The following is a 20440-nucleotide window of genomic DNA, read 5'->3' on the forward strand; positions in this document are numbered from 1 at the left end:
ACCTGATGAAAGGTTGTTTGCAGGAGGGTACTTGCTTCCATAAAGCATGTTATATCTTGAATTGGTCATCATATCGGAGTAGCACCACCTGGTAAGGGGCTAGGAAGGGCTGTAAACATCCTATTTATTCTGCCTTACTTAAGAAAGCAACTTTATTACCTTAGGGATACTTTTCCCCAAAAGATGCTCTTATATATCATTTGCAGATCACCTTGGCATGATTTTGTATCAGCCAGTTCTTAACTCTGGCGTAGCAAGAGTATCTCTTTTTCTAAGCATCTACATTGAGTCAAGGTGCCTAGCACATTAAAAACATCAATCTGTCTTAAATGTTGGTTAACAAACCAACTGCTTCAAGTAATACAGTCATCTACACAAATCTTTGGCTCTGGCACTTGTCTTCCCAAGAGAAACACTCTTCAAAAGTTCTTTAACCAGTCAGAAATTAATTGTGTGGCATCTTTCCTTCAAAAAAATGGAAGGTCTGTTTGCAATGTACTGTCATAACTGAAAAGAATGGAAATATATTGCAAAATTTGGTCTCCATCTCATTTTGCCTATGCAGTGTCACTCTCTGCTCCCTTGCCCTTCTAAGAGCTTTAAGTAGAAAAGGGAAAGAGTTGAATAATGGAAGTACAAGGGTTACTTTTTGTTCATCCTGGTCTGTGAGAAACTAGTGTCTCCTCAGTCACTAGTTTAATGTTCACCACTCTTGAGAAGCTGACTAGAGCATCACTTATCAAGGGACAGCCTGGATCTTAGATAGACATCCAAGAACATCTACCATCACTGACATTTCTAGGCCTCAGAAATTTTGTCTTGGTCTAAAGGAGGCAGAAGTACAGTATTACAGGCTCAGAAAATAATACCACTGGTTCATGCTGCAACACAGTTATCTGTTCTCTGTGTATTTGATAACCCTTCTTCTGTGTATTTGATAACCCTACTTCTTTGATGTCCATCAACATGCAGTATTTTAGACTGAATTTATGAATACTGTGAATTAGCCACTTTCTCAGGATGAGTCAGAAGACAAGACAGGCAGCCTCCATCTTCAAATACATAGACATTTTATATATATTTGATTTGAAAATGGAAAGCCATTCTATTCAAGAATGTTTGCTATGAAATAAATATCACAGTGTAAAAGGTCTGGGATCTAGGGAACTGTTTCCAAACAAACCATTTCCATAAGCACTGACAATGAACCCAAGAAGCAATCTCAGAAGTACTTTAAAAGATGATGGTAATAAACAATAACGTCATTAAAAAGAGAAAATATGGAGGGGGTTAAGTATTTTAGGGGAGAACAGGTGTTATTAATGAAGTGATCATAACAGACTTCCAAGTCAATATGCTGAAAATATGTTGGCTGTGGTTCTTCTTCCCCATTCTAAATTTAAGAAGCAATTTTGAGATTCATTTACTGAAGTGCCTTGTAGCCCCCCCAACAACTGCAACAGTAAACAGGTGCTTTATGTACATTTACAAGTATGCAGACCATTTCTTAGCAAAACATTTCCCTCTCTAGCCATAGGAATCTCGGAGGATACATTAAGACCAAGAAAACATAGACCTGCTCAGATATTGCAGAAGCAAAATGTGGGGAGCTGAAACAACATTTACAGACATAAATGCTGCGATAGCTTTCTTAGCCATTCAGCAAGGGCAGGCAAAGTAAAAGAAAGAAAGAGAAAGAGGCATTTGGTGCTACAGATCCTCTTACCGTGCTCTGGGCCTTTCAGTGCTAGCCGTGTCTGGTGATGAGGAAGGATCTCAAGTTTGACATTATCTGCTGCATTAGCCAAAAACTGTGTTGCTTCTGCCAGTGTACAGTACTCCATGCTGGTGCCATCAATGGACAGAATATGGTCTCCTACATGTAATGCACCACATCTATATAAAAGGGGAAAAACTCGGTATGATCAGGTATGCTCTTTGCTTGCAAAATGAGTTTTTCTGCCTTCAAACTGGTCATGAAAACTATCAACGTGTTCTTTTTTTTCGAGAGACATTTGTGTTTTGTAGGCACTGTCACTGGTCAGACTTTATATCTATCAGTACAAACCTTAAAAACAATTCAGTTAATACAATATATGCCAAGACATCACTCACAGAACTGGAATGGGGTAGCTGACTTTAAAAATATGTGTGAATGGTAGCAGGATAAAATGAGAAGAGCTTAAGGAGACTTAAATAACTTGGTCACATATCCCTCACACAAGCACCCAGTTCATCATTTTTTGAGTTATAGTTCAAACATTTATTAGTACAAAAGCTGTTAATGATGATGAAATTATGCAGTAGTCAAACAAATAATGAAACCAAGGCTAGCATAGTGACTTGAGGAGTAGGGTAGGAAGGGGGCTATCTGCTAAATCTCGCTGCACTCAAGAGACTGGCTACTGGATGAGTTGAGAAATGCAAACACAGCAGTCAGCATCCCGACGTACCAGTCAAGTGGACAGCTCCTTTAATTGGTTACCCCCTGCGAAATGGGAAAAAACAGAGGGAGAAAATTAAAGCATCCTGCACCATTGAACTGGAGAACACCCCTGGATCAATGGCCGTCACTCTCAAAGTTTCTACTGTAGGGAAAAGCCCACAGAGGAGCTGTAGACTCACTGCTACAAGTGGGTGCTACCAAAAGCACCATTGGCAAAGAGGAGTTACAAGGTAGGGTGACTGGGGACATGCAGGAGGAATTTGCTGCTGAAACGTAACATTTAAAAAATTTTTAGATAGAGATATGTATACAAGAATATACTGTATATGTATAAAGACACACACACACACACACACGCACACACCCCAGAAAAGATCCTATGGCTCTGTTACAGAGGTTCAGAGCACCGGGGAAAAATATCTATCTGTATTTTTAATGGTTTAAATGGTTTTAATTAAAGGTTAAAATGAAGTGGAAAAATTACAGCAAAAGAACTTAAAAACACATAAGTCAGCCTTCCTAATACGTCACTTGTATTCTAAAATATCAGCAAAAAATCCAGACATAAGTAGTTCCGTTTCACTGTGTCACAAGAATGAGTGATATATTCTAAAAGAAGCACTTCAAGGTTGCAGAGCCTCAAAATTTACTTCCCTTGACAGCTATTCCATATTGTGGGCTTACTTCAAGAATTCCAGTGGATTATTTATTTTTTTAAATACTAATCTCTGCCACGATATTACATTTAATAGCCAGAGCAGACCTCTAAACTCCTGTGTTGTACAGTGCAAGCCACTGGTCACATATTGCATGAGGCTGGCTTATGTCACTGGATACTACATGAATCAGCTAAAGTAAATGGTGTCCTGGAAGCCTTAAACTTGTCAGTATGGAACAACGATCTGAGAAAGTGCTAATTTTAAGACATGCAACCTTGAGAACATCTGGTTCAGTCATTTTATCAAAAAAGGAAAAGGTTCCTTTAAAACCAGAAATAAAATGGATGTATGGACCTGCAGTGTCAGCCCTCTGTCACACTCACCTGTCTGCAATACTTGCAGATTTGATTTTGTCTATGACAATGACCTGTTTGTTGCAGCACATCGAGGTAGTTAGTGCAACCCCAAGAGCAGCACCAGGAGTTTTGGCAACTTCAACTAGCAGTGGTCCAGATGCTGTTGCTACGGAATCTGTTAAAATTAGACAACAGAAGATCAGTATTATACCAATGCAGTATTGATGCCATTTTCACATTTCCCCCACATAAAATAAAATCTCCATGGCTATTCTATTTCTCTAACCAGATACCATGCCACTTCATGAAATTCTGGAATAGCATCAGTTAATCAGCTCTTAATGTTGAAAATTATAAAAGCAAGAGGAAGTTTGTGACTCTGGGATGTCCAAAAGTATTTGAGTGTATCAGAATCAGAGATGGACCAGATGAGGGAAACAAGATGTGTTAGCAAATCATTATCTTGAACAACTGAAGCTAAAAATTACCTGGAATATAAAACAGGAATGTGGCAAAACTAGAATTAATTAAAAAATAGAAAATTATCTGAAAAAAAAGAGTAACTGAATAGGTTAGAGAAGAAAGCTGAATTAAATTTCACAAATGAAGGTGAAGGGCTGTGGACAAAAGCTATAATAATCAAATGAAGAAGGTGAAGAAAAGGTCTTCGAGAAATCCCTCACAAAAAGAATGTAGGAGAAAATGGTGAAGGTGCAGGAGGCATGACAAAGGACAGCTTAGGAGAAAACGGTGAAAGTGCAGGAGGCATGACAACTAGAAGTAGTAGGAGTTAAAGCAAAATACATGTGAGGAGGTTCAGAAGATTCTTGTAACATCCTATCACTTGATAAAATACTGCCTTGCTACAGAGCTTAAGTAGTAAATGACCAACACTGGAAAAGAGAAAGCAGAAAAATAGGAGGGAGGAACAGTCATGATTGATGACTGTGATGAGGAAGCATACCCAAGAAAGACAAGTGTTAGACAGAACAAAGCAGAAAGATAGCAGGCTTCTTCCTAAATGCCAAAACAAAGCAGGTAGTGATCAGGGTGAAGTACATTCCAGAGGCTGGCTGAGATCTCCTACTAATCAATACCCATGGATCAACAACTGATCTCAGTGGAGTAATATACAGTAAGAGGAGGTGTCCTTTAAGGATATAAAAAGACTGAGATAAATAAAGTGGTATCAGAAGCCTTTGGAAGTCTTTACAGTCAGAATAAGGAAAAACTGAACAAACAAAAACTTACGTTGGAACAAAGTTTGCCAGCAAACAAGAGAGGTTCGTATTCACAGCATACTGGAGCCAGCTGTGAGGATACGAAGACAACACTCGACTGTGATGTCTCAGAAGTCACTGAGACTGAAGATGTAAAAGAACTGCAGCTGGGCTTCCAAGTACGGAGGAGAGGACAGATGTAAGATACTGCATTCAGTCTTAAATCTAAAAAAATAGTCCAAAAATGTAATATTGACACAGAAGAGACTGTGAAATCATAGAAAATTAGCATGTTATATAATGATACAAGAAATTGAATGAGTGATTAACACTCAGCTAAGGTGCTCTTCCTTGTTAGAGAGTAATGTAGGTAAACTGCATATAGAAATGAAGCAAAAAAAGGTGCTTGGATGGAATTAACAGGCAATTTCAGAAAAGTATCACTTAATTATTGGAGAACTTCTTTTTCCCCCACAACTTGAATTAATTTTTATATTCCTGGTGAGTTTTTTTTTTTCAAGTTACAAACCTGAGGGTTTGAAGGGGCAATTCAGTACTTTAGAAAGTGCCCATTAAATCTGAGTGATTATTTTTTAAGCTCAACTAGGACTGACTTTTTAAAGGCTGAACTTTCACAGACACTATCAAAATAAGCTGCTCCAAAAACCTGAACTTATCTTTAAATTCTGAGCCAAAAGAAGAGCATTTCTGCCTGGAGCTTCAAGCACTAAGTAGCTTTAAAGCTGGGTCAACTACCCTCATCAGCAACCTGTCTTTCTCTAGTAACTAAAGAAGGAGTTTATCACAATCAAACTCATGTCTTAGATGTCTTGGTTAGGGGCCTAAGTGTCTAAGTAAGGTAAGATGCATGCAGTGACTTGCATACAGCCAAATAAGCATGTGCAGCCAAGCAGAATCTAAGTATTCCCATTCCTGCACTGAGAAACAATTATTTTCATCTTGAAAGTTCCAGTGGTTTCTGGAGCTAAAAACAAGTTTTGCATTTTACAAACATATGGGAAGAAGATTCAAACAATGTTTGTCATCAGTACCTTGACAAAGGTTTTAACTCACATTGATCCAGAAAATGGCAAAGCCCAACTTGTTACTGGCCTATCCTAAGTTCTTTCTGCAATGGTTGCCTCAAGGAGAGGAAACTAAATGCAAATATCAGTTGAGAATGCGTAAACTTTTCAAGATGCTGGTCCTTCTTCCAGTTACTTGAGAAACACACAATCAGCTACTGTTATTTCCCAGGTGCCTGTTGAAATGCAGTGGGAAGGCAAACCAAGGCAGACAGGGCGAAAAAATAAGATAACTACATTAGAGGAATCAGAAGAGAAGAAATGGAGTGTGTCTAACTGGAAAATAAGCACAAGGAAGAGGAATCAGAGGGCAATAATCAAGCACACATTCCCTGACAGAGAAGGATTAGTTTTTCATGTTGAAGTAAAGCATGGATATGAAAAATGAATCATACTGGTATAAATTATTCATGTGTGAAGATGTTTCAGTCATTAAGATATTTACACCATGACTAAAGCACTTACACACTATGTTGATTTATTGACTATGTAATCACATAAAATACACTGATGAACATTGGCATGAAAGACACTCTAGATTTTTGATTTTGTTAATAATTTTTCTCACTTTAGAGCACTGCATCTCAATCAGTACGAGAGGCCTGATTAAAACCTCCCAGAGGAAGCAGCACTGCTTTCTGCATGCTAATACATTTCTTCTGCTAGGAAACACCACACTTTTTTTATTTGACAGCTGAAATCATAGGCAACAAGGGTTTTTATTCTGAATATACTTTTATGATGTATAAATATACTATACAATACAGAAAAAGTTTTGGATAAAATAAGCAGTGTTACCACTCCCCCTCACCTTAAAAGATTTAAAGTTGAAAATCCGTATTTTTAACTTGATAAAGTGATCACATTTTACATGTGTTTCTTTATATCCTTCTAAATTTATGGATCTGTTAATCCTTAACCTGTTCTCATGGCATGTTAAATCCAGGTCAACAACTGGTGTATGGTGGAGGACAAAAAACCTCTTTAGAATTCCCACAGCAGGGAAGCCAAAAAGTGAACTGCTTGTATTATGCAGCAGAGGATCTACATGTGAAACAGTACCTATAAATGCCCTTGTCATGGTTTTGAAAAGGCCCAAAATCCAATTCTGATTCCTAGCCCCCCTCCCACATCTCAACCCCATGTGAGATGGGTTTTCCAGACAAAAACACGAGACTCAATATGGGGGAAGGAATATATTATAAAGACTATACACATAAATAATAAATACTATAATACATTGCATACAATCTTAACTCTATATCTATCTCTACCATGACAGTAATATTTACAATGGGTCCAATCTCTTCTCCCTCCAAATAAAAGTCCAGGAGAGAAGAAGAAGAAAAGACCCCTTCCAGTCTCTGAGCAACAGGTCTCTCTCTAGGCAGCAGGCTTTCTTCTTCTCTTTCAGGTAGCAGAAGCAGTTGCTGGCTCTCTGCCAGCACACACGAGGGGGTCTTCTAAGCCTCTCTCGGCCCCCGTCTTCAAACGGGGGTCTTTCCGTGGACTACGTAACCCCAGACAAGGTCGTTTCACCACGGTCATATCACGAAGCACGGGGGTCTTCGTGACAGTCTGGTATCTTCAGGGGAAATCAAGCCCCCGTGCAGAGCTTCCATGCTCTGCCTCAAAGATGGCTGCCAGCTTCTCTGAAGCTGGAGCAGGGGGGGTCAAGGTCACCCCCCACACACACACATTCCTTCGGCCGTCCTGGCTTATCTCTCAGGAGGCCATGAGCTTCTTAGCTCCTCTCAGCAGTGCATACTGCACTTTAGGACTCTTCTCAGTCCACCACCCCCTCCTCTTTCTCAGAGGGGTCTCTAGTGAGTTTGGAGGTTTTGGTTTGTCCAGTTCTTACCCTCCGAAACTCTCTTCCTGCTGCTGGCTCGGGTTTCTTGTCTTGTTGCTGCTTTTTCTTCTCCTCAGACACCTCTGTGTCTGTCTTAGCTGCATACCGGCTTGTGTTGCTCCTTTTGGTCCTTATCAGTTGGCTCTTTGCCACTGCTCTTCGGACGCTGCTGTCTCCGCTGCTGCTCCGTCGCTGCTCCCAGCGTCTCCCACTTCTACTTACAGGGGAGAAAACTCCCCCAGTTCCTAGCCACAGGCACTCAGTCCAGCTAACACTGTTCCAAGTCCCTGCAGCCCCCCAACTGGGGGCTGGGGGGGGGCAAAGCCCCCTAAGGGGCCGGAGCCCCTTCTCCTCGTGGCCTCTACAACATGGCCACCTCTTCTTCTAACAACAAGTACTACTGCTTCTCTTCCGGTCTCCAGAGATATGTTTATATTTTGCAGGAGCACTGATTGGTCAAGTCCCAAGGGTCACCACCCCCTGGGGGTTACCACTTTCTTAGTTTCAGGGGGAAAACCTGGTTCAAACCACTACAGCCCTAAAAAGGGAAAAGCCTCAGTCACAGTTTGCAATCAATAATGACAGTAAATTCACAAGAAACCAAACTTTTTTAGTTAATGACACTTTTTTTTTCCTTCCCAAAGCTGCCTTCTACTTAAAGCTGGGAAGTACTGCTATTAAGCTTGTTCCTGTAGGAACATTGAACTCTGTTGCTATCTCTGTGAAGCTCTGCAGCTTCTCACTTCTCTAACTAGAAGATCTGGGGAGCTTTTTTATTTTTTCTAAGTCATGTCAACACAAGGTACAAATCATGTTCTTGAGCAGTTTTAAAGAACTAGACACAGAGGAAGGATGTCAAAACAGATTTTGACCCCAAAAAGCCAGCTGAACCAATTGAAACCCACAGCTTCAGAAGACTGCTATTGATCTGCCTGGATGCTGCTGTACCTTGTAATAGTGACGCCACAAACAAGTGAATACCTTACTATCTCACACTAATTTTCTTTCTGCCAAGCTTCTTCCCTATTAGATGTTCACAGACTAACAAGTTTTTCACCTTAGAACTGTATATAGCAGGTCCATGCAGCCTTCTCTGTTGTGATTCTCTGATTGAATGCAGGTAAAAAAACCCCAAACAGCAAGATGCTGGTTCAGATCTTTAGTTCCTCAAACCCTGTAGTTCTTGCAATGCAAAGTTTAATGCTTTTCTAGCAATGCCTTCACAGATCTACATGTGTCTGTTAAAACTAGAAGACAGTATTTCACAGAAATATTTTCTCTTGGCCAGAAAAGTGTGCTCTCCCACTCCTCACATCTTTTTTTTGTTCCCTTCATACAAAATCTTTGCACCCTACAGATGGCAAGGATGGTTGGACAGTTCAACTTGATGATCTTAGAGGTGTTTTCCTACCATAATGATTCTATGATACTAAGCAGATCAATCTGTCCCTCAGGTAGGAGCTTCTTTTTCTTCATTCAGTTCTCATCAGTACACCCAAATCTTTTATCTTCTTTCTCCTTTTCTGTAACCCTTATTTTTATACTCAGTACCTCTGTGCCTCATGCTCAGACCAGTGTATCACAGAACCATATTTTAGTGAAGTTAAGGAAGATTGTTGAGAACTGGAAAAAAAATCTGATATCTCTGACACTCTCTCCTTTAAAAGCAAAAAGTTGGAACATTTACAGCAAATCAGTTTGAAGAAATCAGTTTAAATTCCCCCCTCACTCCCAAACGACCTAGACTATATTCTCGGTTTCCTCTGCTCTCTCTGTGCTCTTGTTTTAATTCACAAAAGTCAAAGATTCTTTTCCAGTACCCGCTCAGCAATCATATATGCGACAGCTTCAATACACTGACTGTTCCCCAAGGAACCTGTTGAGTAAACTCCCTTAAATGTAATACATACAAAAATACACTACCATCTTCTTGAACTTGATTTCTTTAAAAAAAAGCCAACAGAATGTGGAGGGTATGTGTGTTTATGTATATGAGCCAGTGTGCGTTACAAAAAGGGTCCAAAACAAAACACTCCAGTGCAGTTCTTACTGCAGAAATGTTAAGACAACCATCGCGTCACTGTCAGCACTCAGTGCACAAGTGGAAGGTACTTAGAAACTGCAGTGGTGAGTCTGGTGTGTAAGGCACAGAGCAGGATGACAGCAGTCCCAGCTTCTGCAGCCAAATCTCCGCCTTCACAATAACATCTATGTTATTGTGACATGTTGGTTGCCCAGAGAACTTGTAGAGTGTTTTTAAGAAATCAAAGTGCTTGGTTTTTTCCCCTGTCTTACTTGTAATAAAAAATAAGTATAAGAAGTTCTTTTACACATATGTATCTATCTAGCAGGTTGTCCAAAGAAGTCGTGGATGCCCCATCCCTGGAAGTGTTCAAGACCAGGTTGGATGGGGCTCTGAGCTTAGTGGAAGGTCTAGTGGAAGGTGTCTGTGTCCATGGTAGGCAGACTGGAACTAGGTGATCTTTAAGATGCCTTTCAACCTAAACCATTCTATGATTTACAAAATAATTGATGGTGGGGAATGCACGGCAAGTGTGGTTATGCCAATCCATTCAGAATCAGCGTGTTAGGGATTAGCACCCCTGTTTTCTGTATTAAGTAGCAAGAGTTGAAATGTTAAAAGCTTTTATCTTTTTATAACAGAAATGGATCAAAATTTCAGGTGTCAGGCATACCACAGGTTTATTCTCATGAGTTTGGAGTATTTGCCATTCCTTTGGGAAGCTAGATTGCTGAAATGCAAAAATAAGAGCTGATACATATCTTACAGGGCACTTGAAATCCACAGCCAGTTGTATAAACTTGAGATGAGGTAACCAACCCGAAGAACCGTCAGGATTTCTAACAGAGTTGATGAATTTTATACTTCTCAGCTGACAGTGGAGCAACATAAAAGCACTCAGGGACTCTGCATGCATTCACATCCACATTTCTTCATTAACCCACAGACTTTACATTACCGTCAACACTTAATGAATCTTGTCATCCTCTGTGTGGTTTGCTTATTGTCTTCTTCAGGACTACTTCTTTTACATGAATACCAGCCCAGAAAGACCATTTTCTTTGGTGTCCATTAAAAGGCTCTCTCCATAAGACTGATACACTTAAAGTTGTCCCAACTGCTGTGACAATGAGACTCATAATCCTCTATCATACCGTGGCCCCACTATTCCCCTTCTCACATTTCCCTGAGACTGCCATAGAAATAGATAGTCAACCTCTTTCAATTGTCTGCCTTTTCCATTATCTCTTAGCAAAACAAGAGCCACAACCAGAAATGCATGTGCAAGAGAAAGATCTGCTGGGAGCGGGGAAGCTTTTCTCTACCTTTCTCCTTTCTTTGTGCTTCAATCCACTAACACCTTCCTTCTTTCTCCAGGTTTCATCAGCTCCCAGATGAAAAGAGACGAAAAAACCACACTTTTGGCCCTGTTCTTCAGCTATATTCTAAAACATGTAGGTTAACTTGCTAACATTTTACATTTCCTTTACAGAGGCATTTTCATTCACTCATTTTTAACAGCAACTAGATAACTAGCCAAGTCTCTGTAAGAGAGCTGACTGATGGTTATTTAAATACTAATTTTTCAGGGGGGTGGGGGGATGGGAGGTTGCATATTTATGTAATATCCTTTCCTTGTACTGCAAAGATAATTTGATCTCCATTTGTCAAAGAAAGGATATAAGTACGTATTTTTAAAGATGATCTAATTAAGAAATTGAGATTGGGATCATGGGTCAATGAAGAAAAGTAGCAGCAAGGAAGAGAGGCAGGAATAAGACTTCTGCAGTGTTTAAAAGGCACAGGAACAACATTCAAGATGCCCTGCTGCTGGGTAGCACCATTATCACTCATTCAGAGTAATATTATTTGATTCCTCATACTTTTGTGACTGTAAAGGTCATAAATGAAACACACACAGGGCACTGATGCACAGTACTAGCTTTGGTATTCTGTTCTACTAATATTGCATAATGTTTGCACCCTGGCTTTGTTCATGCTTCATTTAGCAGAGTAACCTTTTATTCATATCAGAACTTATGGGAAAAGTAGAACTGATGACAGCTAGCAAGCTTTAAAAAGGATTTTTGAAAAGCTCCTGTTGGAGTGGGTCCAGTGGAGGGCCATGAAGATGCTCAGAGGGTTGGAGCACTTCTCCTGTGAGGACAGGCTGAGAGAGTTGGGGTTGTTCAGCCTAGAGAAGAGCAGGCTCTGGGAAGACCTCATTGTGCCCTTTCAGTAGTTAAAGGAAGATTATAAAAAAGATGGAGAGTGACTTTTTACACAGGCAGACAGTGTTAGGACAAGGGAGAACAGTTTCAAATTAAAAGAGGAGATTCAGTTTAGATGTTCAGAGGAAATTCTTTACCAGGGGGTGGTGAGGCACAGGTAGGGGTCGCCTAGAGAAGTTGTGGATGCCTCATCCCTGGAAGTGTTCAAAGCCAGGCTAGATGGAGCCCTAGGTAACATGATCTAGTGGGTGGCAATCCTGCCCATGGCAGAAGGGTTGGAATCAAATGATGTTTCAGGTCTGTTCCAACTCAAACCATTCTATGATTCTATGGAATGGTGTAAGCTGGCCATATATTGCAAGCAATATTTGGGGAGAAAGATGGCATTTTCTTTAATAACAAAACAACTATTTAAAAATTAAATATTGTTCTTGTTCAAAGAGTCAGTGGCAGTCTCCAAGGTCTGATTTATAAGCTACCATAAAACACACGTGCTCCTTGTGTTCCTTTGATTATGGAGTACGGTGTGTTTCAGGCAGGCTGTAGAGTGAGCAACAGTTGTTCTAATTTTACCCATCTGAACTAGAATTAGAGGGGTAAAAACAGTACTAAAACCAAAAAAATAGTGTATTTTCCCTTACTGCCAGTAACAGCACAGCACTGGAGCTGCTGGGCTACTAACTGAAAGAAAGATCACAGAGTTCACAGAAAAAAACCCATAAAATTGCTGCTAAGGAAAAAAGCCACCAATGGCATTTTAAACCCTCTTACCTTTAGAACAATCAAATTTCAAAAATGATAAACAGGAATAATTCCAAGAGGATGATAGCACAATGAGTGATAGTGAAATCAGAGGGACCTCAGCCTCAGAATGGAAAACAGAGATATTATTCTCTAAATGAATGTGCTGCCTCTCTCCTCTCCTATGCACAAGCCATTTAATACTCTTGCCAACAGACTGACATAGTCTTTCCATTTTCCTCTTGTAGCCTAATTCCTGAAGTTCATTTATATGCCTTGATATGGTTTGAAGCTGGCTCCCTGCCAAGTCTCCAAACCTTACCACAAGAAGTGTGTGTCCCCCCCAAACCAAGGGAGAAGAGGGAAAAAAAACCCAAGAGAACCGAAACGAGAGAGAGACAGCTAAAGTAATATATATAAATATATTTACACTTATATTACAGTTATATACAATTGAAATATATATACAATTTCACAAGGAAAAGGGAAAGGGAAGGGGGAAGGGGAAAAAAAAGAACAAAACCAAAATAAAATATATATATACTGATCAATAGCCCAGGATCTAGCAACTAAAAGAATTAGCAAAGAATATCTTACTACTCTCCTTTGAGACAATGGAGAGTCACGCTGGAGCGACTGCTGGCAGCCTCTGCCTCCCAAGGTCGACAAGGCCTTACCAGGCCTCACTGTCCAAGCCGACAGACTCAACAGCAGGGAGATCTGCACCTCCAAAGCCGCCGGAAGGAAAGAGGGCAAAGGCCTCTCCTCCTTTCTTCTTATACCCCGGCTTACATAAAAATTGTAGGGAATACCGGGTAAATCTGGGCACTTTCTTTGTTACAAACTGGTCACCAAGGAAGGCCTAGACTAAACTACCACAGCCTTTAATTCAGCCAAATTCTTCAAATCAAAAGCTTAGGAGCTGCCTTTACCTAATTTCATACTTTGCAACCTTAGCCCCATCATCCTTCTCAGCTAAGAAATGCTGCTAACCAGCTGAAGAACCACCCCTGCCTTCAAAATGCTCACACCAGTGTGGATAGACTCAAAATCCTCTTGGGACTTTCTCAGACTTTCTCTCAAGTTCAGACCACAAAAACCTACCTAAATCCCTTTTGTTCAAAAGACTTTCCCCAGTTCTTGGAACGCTGCTTTCTCCTACCTCTGTTTCATGCTCAGACAACCTTTCATTTTAACTAGGCCCCTTCCCTGCTCAAAAGCTGTATTAAATCCCTACCTCTTCATTTATCTATATGTTTCTTTTCATGTGCTCTGTTAATCTAAAATGCAATTTTGTCTACTCCACAATTTACAACAAAAAGGGAACATGGTAGATGAACCCTGTACAGAAGATCTGGGTCTGCCTCTTTGAAGGTAGTCTGAATGCATTTTAAATAAGCCCAGGCTCTGCACTTTCCTTCGTTACCTTGAAAATTAATACCACACAGAAAATTCAGGTGGCACTTACAGAACTATGAAGAACTCGTATCTCTACCCCTGATGACAGCACATTGTTTCAGAGCTTGGGAGCCTGTAAGTACAACTTTATGAGCCTCAAACATCACCTTTCTATTGAAGGATGGCTCCTAATATAGCATTACATGGATTCTGAAATGTTTGCATAGCTCAGCAGCAAGGGAATTCTGCCTGCATTTCATTCTAGGAATGGAACTCGCAAATAATTACTTTTAAAAACCATCTTCCAAAATGAGACAGAAACCCCAAATGGTGCAAATAATACATAAAGTCCTCTGCAATACAAAACCCTACTCTCTAATGCAAAAAGAAAAGATAAAATCAAAGAATCATTGAATCATAGAATGGTTTGGGTTGCAAAGGAATTTAAAGACCATCTAGTTCCAAATCCCCCGGCCATGGGCAGGGACACTTTCCACTAGACCAGATTGCTCAAAGCCTCATCCAACCTGGCCCTGAACACTTCCTGGGATGGGGCATCACACCTTCTCTGGGCAGCCTGATAGACAGATATATATGTACAAAACAACTTCTCATACTTATTTTTTCTTGCAAGTAGGACAGGAAATAAAATACATAAGAACTTTGATTTCTTCAAAATACTCCAACTCTTGCATGATTCTGTACCTGACTAATCTCAACAAACAGAACAAATTAGGATAACAAAATCTGCATCTCTGCCTGCAAACTAAGACACAGCTGGTGTGTCAAATTTTACATCTGCCAACCTTGAAAGCATGCCTGTAGGTACACAATGTAGATAATATAAAAAGCTGCAATACCCATCAATTATGTCTATTTGCCACAATGAACCCAAGTTTCCATTTAATGGAAACAATAATAATTAGAGTGGGACTGGATTCTCTTCAAAAGCCTACAGAGCACAAAGCGCCTTGCTGCTGTCACTTTGCAGAAGGGAACAAACACTGCAAACATCCAAACTTTGCATTGAGCTGACAGTTCCCATCTGTCCAGGGCTCTACCAGGACAAGATATCTCAGATAAGCCCAAAAGCTTCAGAGCAGAGGTGTATCATGGATAGTTTGGACACCTCGATAAGAGAGCTAAAGCGTGTGGAACAGTTAAGGCAAATAAAGACATGTCAATGCTGTGTTAGTGAGATACCTGTCTCCCTGTCACAGCAGTGGGAGCTGAAGCCCTGGAAACAGCAGAGCCACACAAGGGAGATGCTGGACCTGTGACAGCCACTCTTGCTTGTCAACAGAATGACTGACCCAAGTGCAGCCCCTTCCCATATGGCTAGGCTGCTTGGTGTACTTGAGGTGCACGACTAGACCTTGCTCAGGCGTTCTCTGTACTGAGACATATCATCTTATATGTTCATGGTTTATTTTCACGTGTTAGTAACCTCTGCATACAAGCTAACTGCAGTCTTTGCCTTGGAAACCATACCCAAAAACCTTGGGTGTACTTCTGCTATCACTGCCATCAACTGACTTTGTTTGCTTGAACAGGTAGGAGTTTCAGACTAGTCAAAAACACTCCTCTGCAAGGCCTACTAGGTGAGTATGAACCAGAAGAAAAGAATAATTAAACTCAACATTGTTGTCCATAACAGATAATATGAATTTCTGATCCTACAAATGTATACTATCAGTACCACTTTTTCCCCCCACAAACTTTCATCTCTTTTCGATAATCTGTGCTTTTTCACAGCTGCTTTGCAGATGCTGCTGAGCTCTTTCGGCTGGAAGTCAGCTTAAAGAAGACAGAAGTTCTCCATCAACCTGCACCTCAGGAAGTCCCACATCATCCCCACATCGCCATTGGCCAATCAGAACTCAAATCAGTCCAACAGTTCAATTACCTAGGCAGCCTCATCTCCTCGGATGGTAAGATTGACGGGGAGATAGACAACAGGCTAGCAAAGGCATATAGTGCTTTTGGAAAACTCCATAAAAGAGTATGGCGTAATAAACACCTGAAGAAAAGTACCAAGATCAGTGTTTACAGAGCCATAGTGCTGTCTACTCTTTTATATGGATCCGAATCATGGGTCATTTACCGCCACCACCTGCGACTCTTAGAACGCTTCCATCAACGCTGCCTCCGTACAATCCTAAACATCCACTGGTCAGATTACATGACCAATACATCTGTTCTTGAACAGGCAGCAGTCACAAGTATTGAGCCCATGCTACTGAGAACACAGCTGCATTGGGCAGGGCACGTCTCCAGGATGAAGGACCATCGCCTCCCTAAGATCCTGCTTTATGGCGAACTTGCCACTGGCTGCCGCAAGAGAGGACCCCCCAAGAAAAGATACAAGGACTCCCTGAAGCAACAACTCAGCCTCGGGCATATTGATCACCATAACTGGTCTACTCTGGCCTCCAATCGGGAGGCCTGGAGACACACCATTTATAACGCTGCTGATGCTTTTGAGAAAGCTTGCAGGATCACCCTTGAGGAGAAAAGACAACGCAGAAAGAATCGACCCTTGCAGAATATACATCCTAAGGAGTCTTTCTGCTGTGCCTTTTGCAACTGGACTTGCCTCTCTCATATTGGCCTTTTTAGCCACCAACGTGCTTGCAAGAAATGTGGGTAGAGCCCTTCCCAAATCTTCATTTGCGAAGCCTAGCCATGATGAATGAATTATAAGTAATTGGTGCATTGGCACAGCCACAGTATAAAATGCTACCATGCAGAAGATCGAGGCTGAAATCTGAAAACTGAGCAGAGTGAGAGTTTTGCAGCTCTCAAGGGTTGCACAGGATATTTTGCCATTCCATGTTAACCACTTATGAAACTTCAGTAGAATGAGTCATGAAACAAGTTTATTAACTGCTCTCTCTTTCCTCTTCGGTATTGCCTGAGCAGCAGTTCAGCAAAAACATTTTGAATAAATAGAGAAAGTAATTTAGGTAAATTGCCAACAAATCCAAGCACAGAAGCCACGGTTCTAAACATAAGTTTTGATCCCTCATTGCAAAAATAATCCAGCATTGCTTACCTGTTGCCTATATATTTCCAGTTTTTCCTTTCCCAGTGCTTGTTCCAAGCAATACAGAAACAGTACCACTGGGAGTATTCACACATTTAAAGTCAAAGGAAATTTCATTTAAAGTAAAAGGAAGTTTCTATATCCCCTGTTCTCTGCAGCATACATTTCCAGCAAAACCAATTCCCCACATTTCTTCTCCCAAAATCCCAGCTAAGCAATAACCTCTGGAGACCCAGATGGCCCATAACAGTTAGAGTCATAGCAATGAGAAGGACACTCTATCATCTGCTTCCTCAGCAAAAACAGCCTGCTAGCTTGCTGCCAGGGTCACCTTTGGCAAGGTTCCCATGCGGCTCCTTCTTTGCTGCAGGACAAGCCATTTACCTCCTGCCAGAGCAGCTCCTGCTGCCAGCTTGGAGGGACTGCAGGTCCTCTCATGGCTCTGTCTGATGACTTTTTTCTTTTTGAAGATGTTCTAGTGTTCATACTTATAATTCAGTAATCACTGAATTTGTGTAAAGGAGAAACTGTGAAAAGCTGTTTTCATCTGTGTTTCTCTTTGGTCTGTTTGTTGTTTTTGTTGTATTGGTTGATTTTGTTTGTTTGTTTGTTCTTTTACCAGTGACATCCACCAAACCTACCTGTAGGTTTGTAAAGACCTGTAAGCTGTAAAGACCTTGAAAAATTAGAGGTCACAGTGTTCAGAAGAAGGCTATTCTATACAACAGTGCTGAGCTGACCATAATGGAAAGATTGTGCCTATGCAAATTGTGAAAAACTCAAATGAGAAGTTGATTAAAATCTGCAGAGCATCAATATAAATCATCATAAAAATACATCCATAAAGCTCAGAAGTATCTGTTTATAAACAGAATGATATTAAAAGGAAAATATTACAATCACCATGTGGGCACAAAGTACCTCAAATGTAACAATTCTCAGAATGAATATTGCCTGGATGTACTTATTTTTACCTCCCTTCTTTAATTAAATAAGCACATATACTTCCTCCTTTAAGAGCCTATGCAGAAGGTAGACAGTGAGTATTTAATGAGTAGCAACACTTTTCCCTCTTTTTTTCTGTACTCATGCCTTAACTACTAAACAGTGTTCTCAGTCTTCTCTCAGCATATGTGGTGGGGGAGAGCTATTGCATGCTGCAGCCTCTGAATGCTCCCTATAACATATGCTTATTAATGATTTTGTCTTATAACCACCCCTTAGAACAAAAGCATGGCATTTTCCCCACTGTACAGATAAATGAGGACCAAAGAAATGAAGGTCAAAAGCACCCATTTGTCTGGAGAGGATGATTTGAGACAACTACACTAGGGTTCACTGCACCAAAATGCAGGCACATCTGTAGAGCAGTCTTGAAGTAGCTGCACCTGAGCCTAAAATCCCTCTACAACCATCCAAGAAAAGTGACATTTCACAAATGTGTTTCACTTGCCCTAGTTTAGGTATCTACATTAAGATGAGATAAGCTTTTATTTAGAACATTTCTCTCAAGTAATGTTTTTCAGATCACTTAGTACTATACAGCAGGTAACTGATGAAGGGAAAATGTATGCAATCATTCCAATTAAAATCTATATCATAACATATGCTCCAAGGCATTATAGTAATACTGTACGAGCATCGTTAATTCTTGCATTTTCCATTGCTGAAGAGATGTACTGAAAGGAACTTTGTAAAGACAAAAAAAAACTTTACCCAGTATAGACAAAATCTTTTGGAAAAGTCGACACAAAACTGCTGCTTCTCCTGAGCACACTGAGTCTTTGAGTCCTTTCAAAGACTTCCAAATGTAGCTAAGTTTGGGTGGATTTTTACTGGGATAAGCAGAAGAGACATTCCTGAAAAAGGCTTTCTATCCCCCAACCAGTACCTACTGAACTGCATGTCTGTTTTCCAGTGCTTCAAAAGGACACATCTTCACAACGCAAAGTTTGTCCAACTTTCTCATCATAGGCAAAACAACTTTTGTTAAATTCATTCCTGGAAATGGCAGAGCAATTTTGACTGAAAGTGCTTTACAAAAAAATACAAAAAGCAGACTTAGACAGTTACCTCGGGGAAGGTGGAAGAGAACCATAAGAAAAACCTTAGTGTAAAGTGTTTACGTTTTCACTGTTCTTAAAATGAATCAGTTTACAGAAGCCTCAAAAAAGCCATTCCTCCAGCAAGGAAGATTTTAAAGAAGCACAGAAAGGACACAACCTTTCTTGGTTGCTTTCTCTTTACAGCTGTTTTCTAGTTTAAACACAGCAGCTGATGCTTCTCCCCCATTCCATATCCAACTAGAGAATGGCAGGATGTACTGAGACAGACCAGCAGCACCAATGCCTTACCATGACTTATAACATCAAATGCTGACATTTGAAATCTGGTCTGTTATGTGAAAGCCAAAAAGTAAATAAAATGAAATGTATGGTGGCTGTTCATCTAACAGTTTCTCTGGTATGTTCAAGGGTAGAGACTTTTGCTGTGACCTAGATCCAAAGTGAGATTACTTATAAAACATATCACAAAACAGTTGATTCCATGGATATAGACCCTGTTCCCATGCTAGAGTACCGGAAGAGAAATATCTTAGCAAAGGGGTGAAGAGAAAATGGGCTTGGTATGTTCTCTTTTCATTAGTAGACAGGAGAGAACTGAGTGGTAACTGGGTACAATAAACAGTCTAAACAGCACAATTTTAAAGTAATCTGCACCAGTCAGGTCCTTGCAATGCAAGTCTTTTCTACACTTAAGAATTGAGTTGACTGTAGAATCCCCAGTCATATGCTGGCAACGAAATAAGACATTGATTTAGTGGTGCAAACAGTGCTTAAACTAGAAGACTTTTATGCTGGCAGAAGACATTTTTGTTGGTGTAAACTGCATGTCCATTTTGTGAGAACTGAGGAGGTGGCAAAGAAACACAGCTCTTCTGTTTATTTCCCTTTAAGCAAAGCTCTTCAAATGTAGGACACAGAATCACAGAAGAGGTTGAATTGAAAGGGACCACAAGGATCATCAAGTCCAACTCTTAACCCTGTACAGGACCATCCCCAAGAGTCACACCATGTGCCCAAGATTATCTTCCAAATGCTTCTTGAACTCTGTCAGGCTTGGTGCTGTGACCACTGCCTTGGGAGCCTGTGCCAGTGCTCGACCACCCTCTGGGTGAAGAACGTCTTTCTAATATCCAACCTAAACCTCCCCTGACACAACTTCAGGCCATTCCCTTGGGTCCTGTCACTGGTCACCACAAAGAAGAGATCAGCACCTGCCCCTCCTTTTCCCCTCACAAGGAAGTTGTAGACTGCAATGAGGTCACCCCTCAGTCTCCTCTTCTCTGGGCTGAAGAGACCAAGTGACCTCAGCCACTCCTC

The 20440-nt window shown here is 40.6% G+C and overlaps 1 protein-coding gene across 9 annotated transcripts in view; it reads right to left on the reverse strand.

The window, feature by feature from the left end:
* Positions 1 to 20440, reverse strand: part of GRIP1 (glutamate receptor interacting protein 1) — a 336129-nt gene that overhangs the window by 45297 nt on the left and 270392 nt on the right. For all 9 annotated transcript variants that reach the window (XM_027679645.1, XM_027679650.1, XM_027679644.1 and 6 more), the window contains exons 8-9: positions 3489 to 3636; positions 1727 to 1896 (exon numbers count right to left, since the gene is read on the reverse strand). In XM_027679645.1, coding sequence (XP_027535446.1) covers positions 1727 to 1896; positions 3489 to 3636 — 318 coding nt within the window. The remainder of the gene's footprint in view (positions 1 to 1726; positions 1897 to 3488; positions 3637 to 20440) is intronic.

This window comes from Neopelma chrysocephalum, unplaced genomic scaffold, assembly GCF_003984885.1.
Source record: "Neopelma chrysocephalum unplaced genomic scaffold, ASM398488v2 Primary Assembly neopelma1_59, whole genome shotgun sequence".
Taxonomy (NCBI): Eukaryota; Metazoa; Chordata; class Aves; order Passeriformes; family Pipridae; genus Neopelma; species Neopelma chrysocephalum.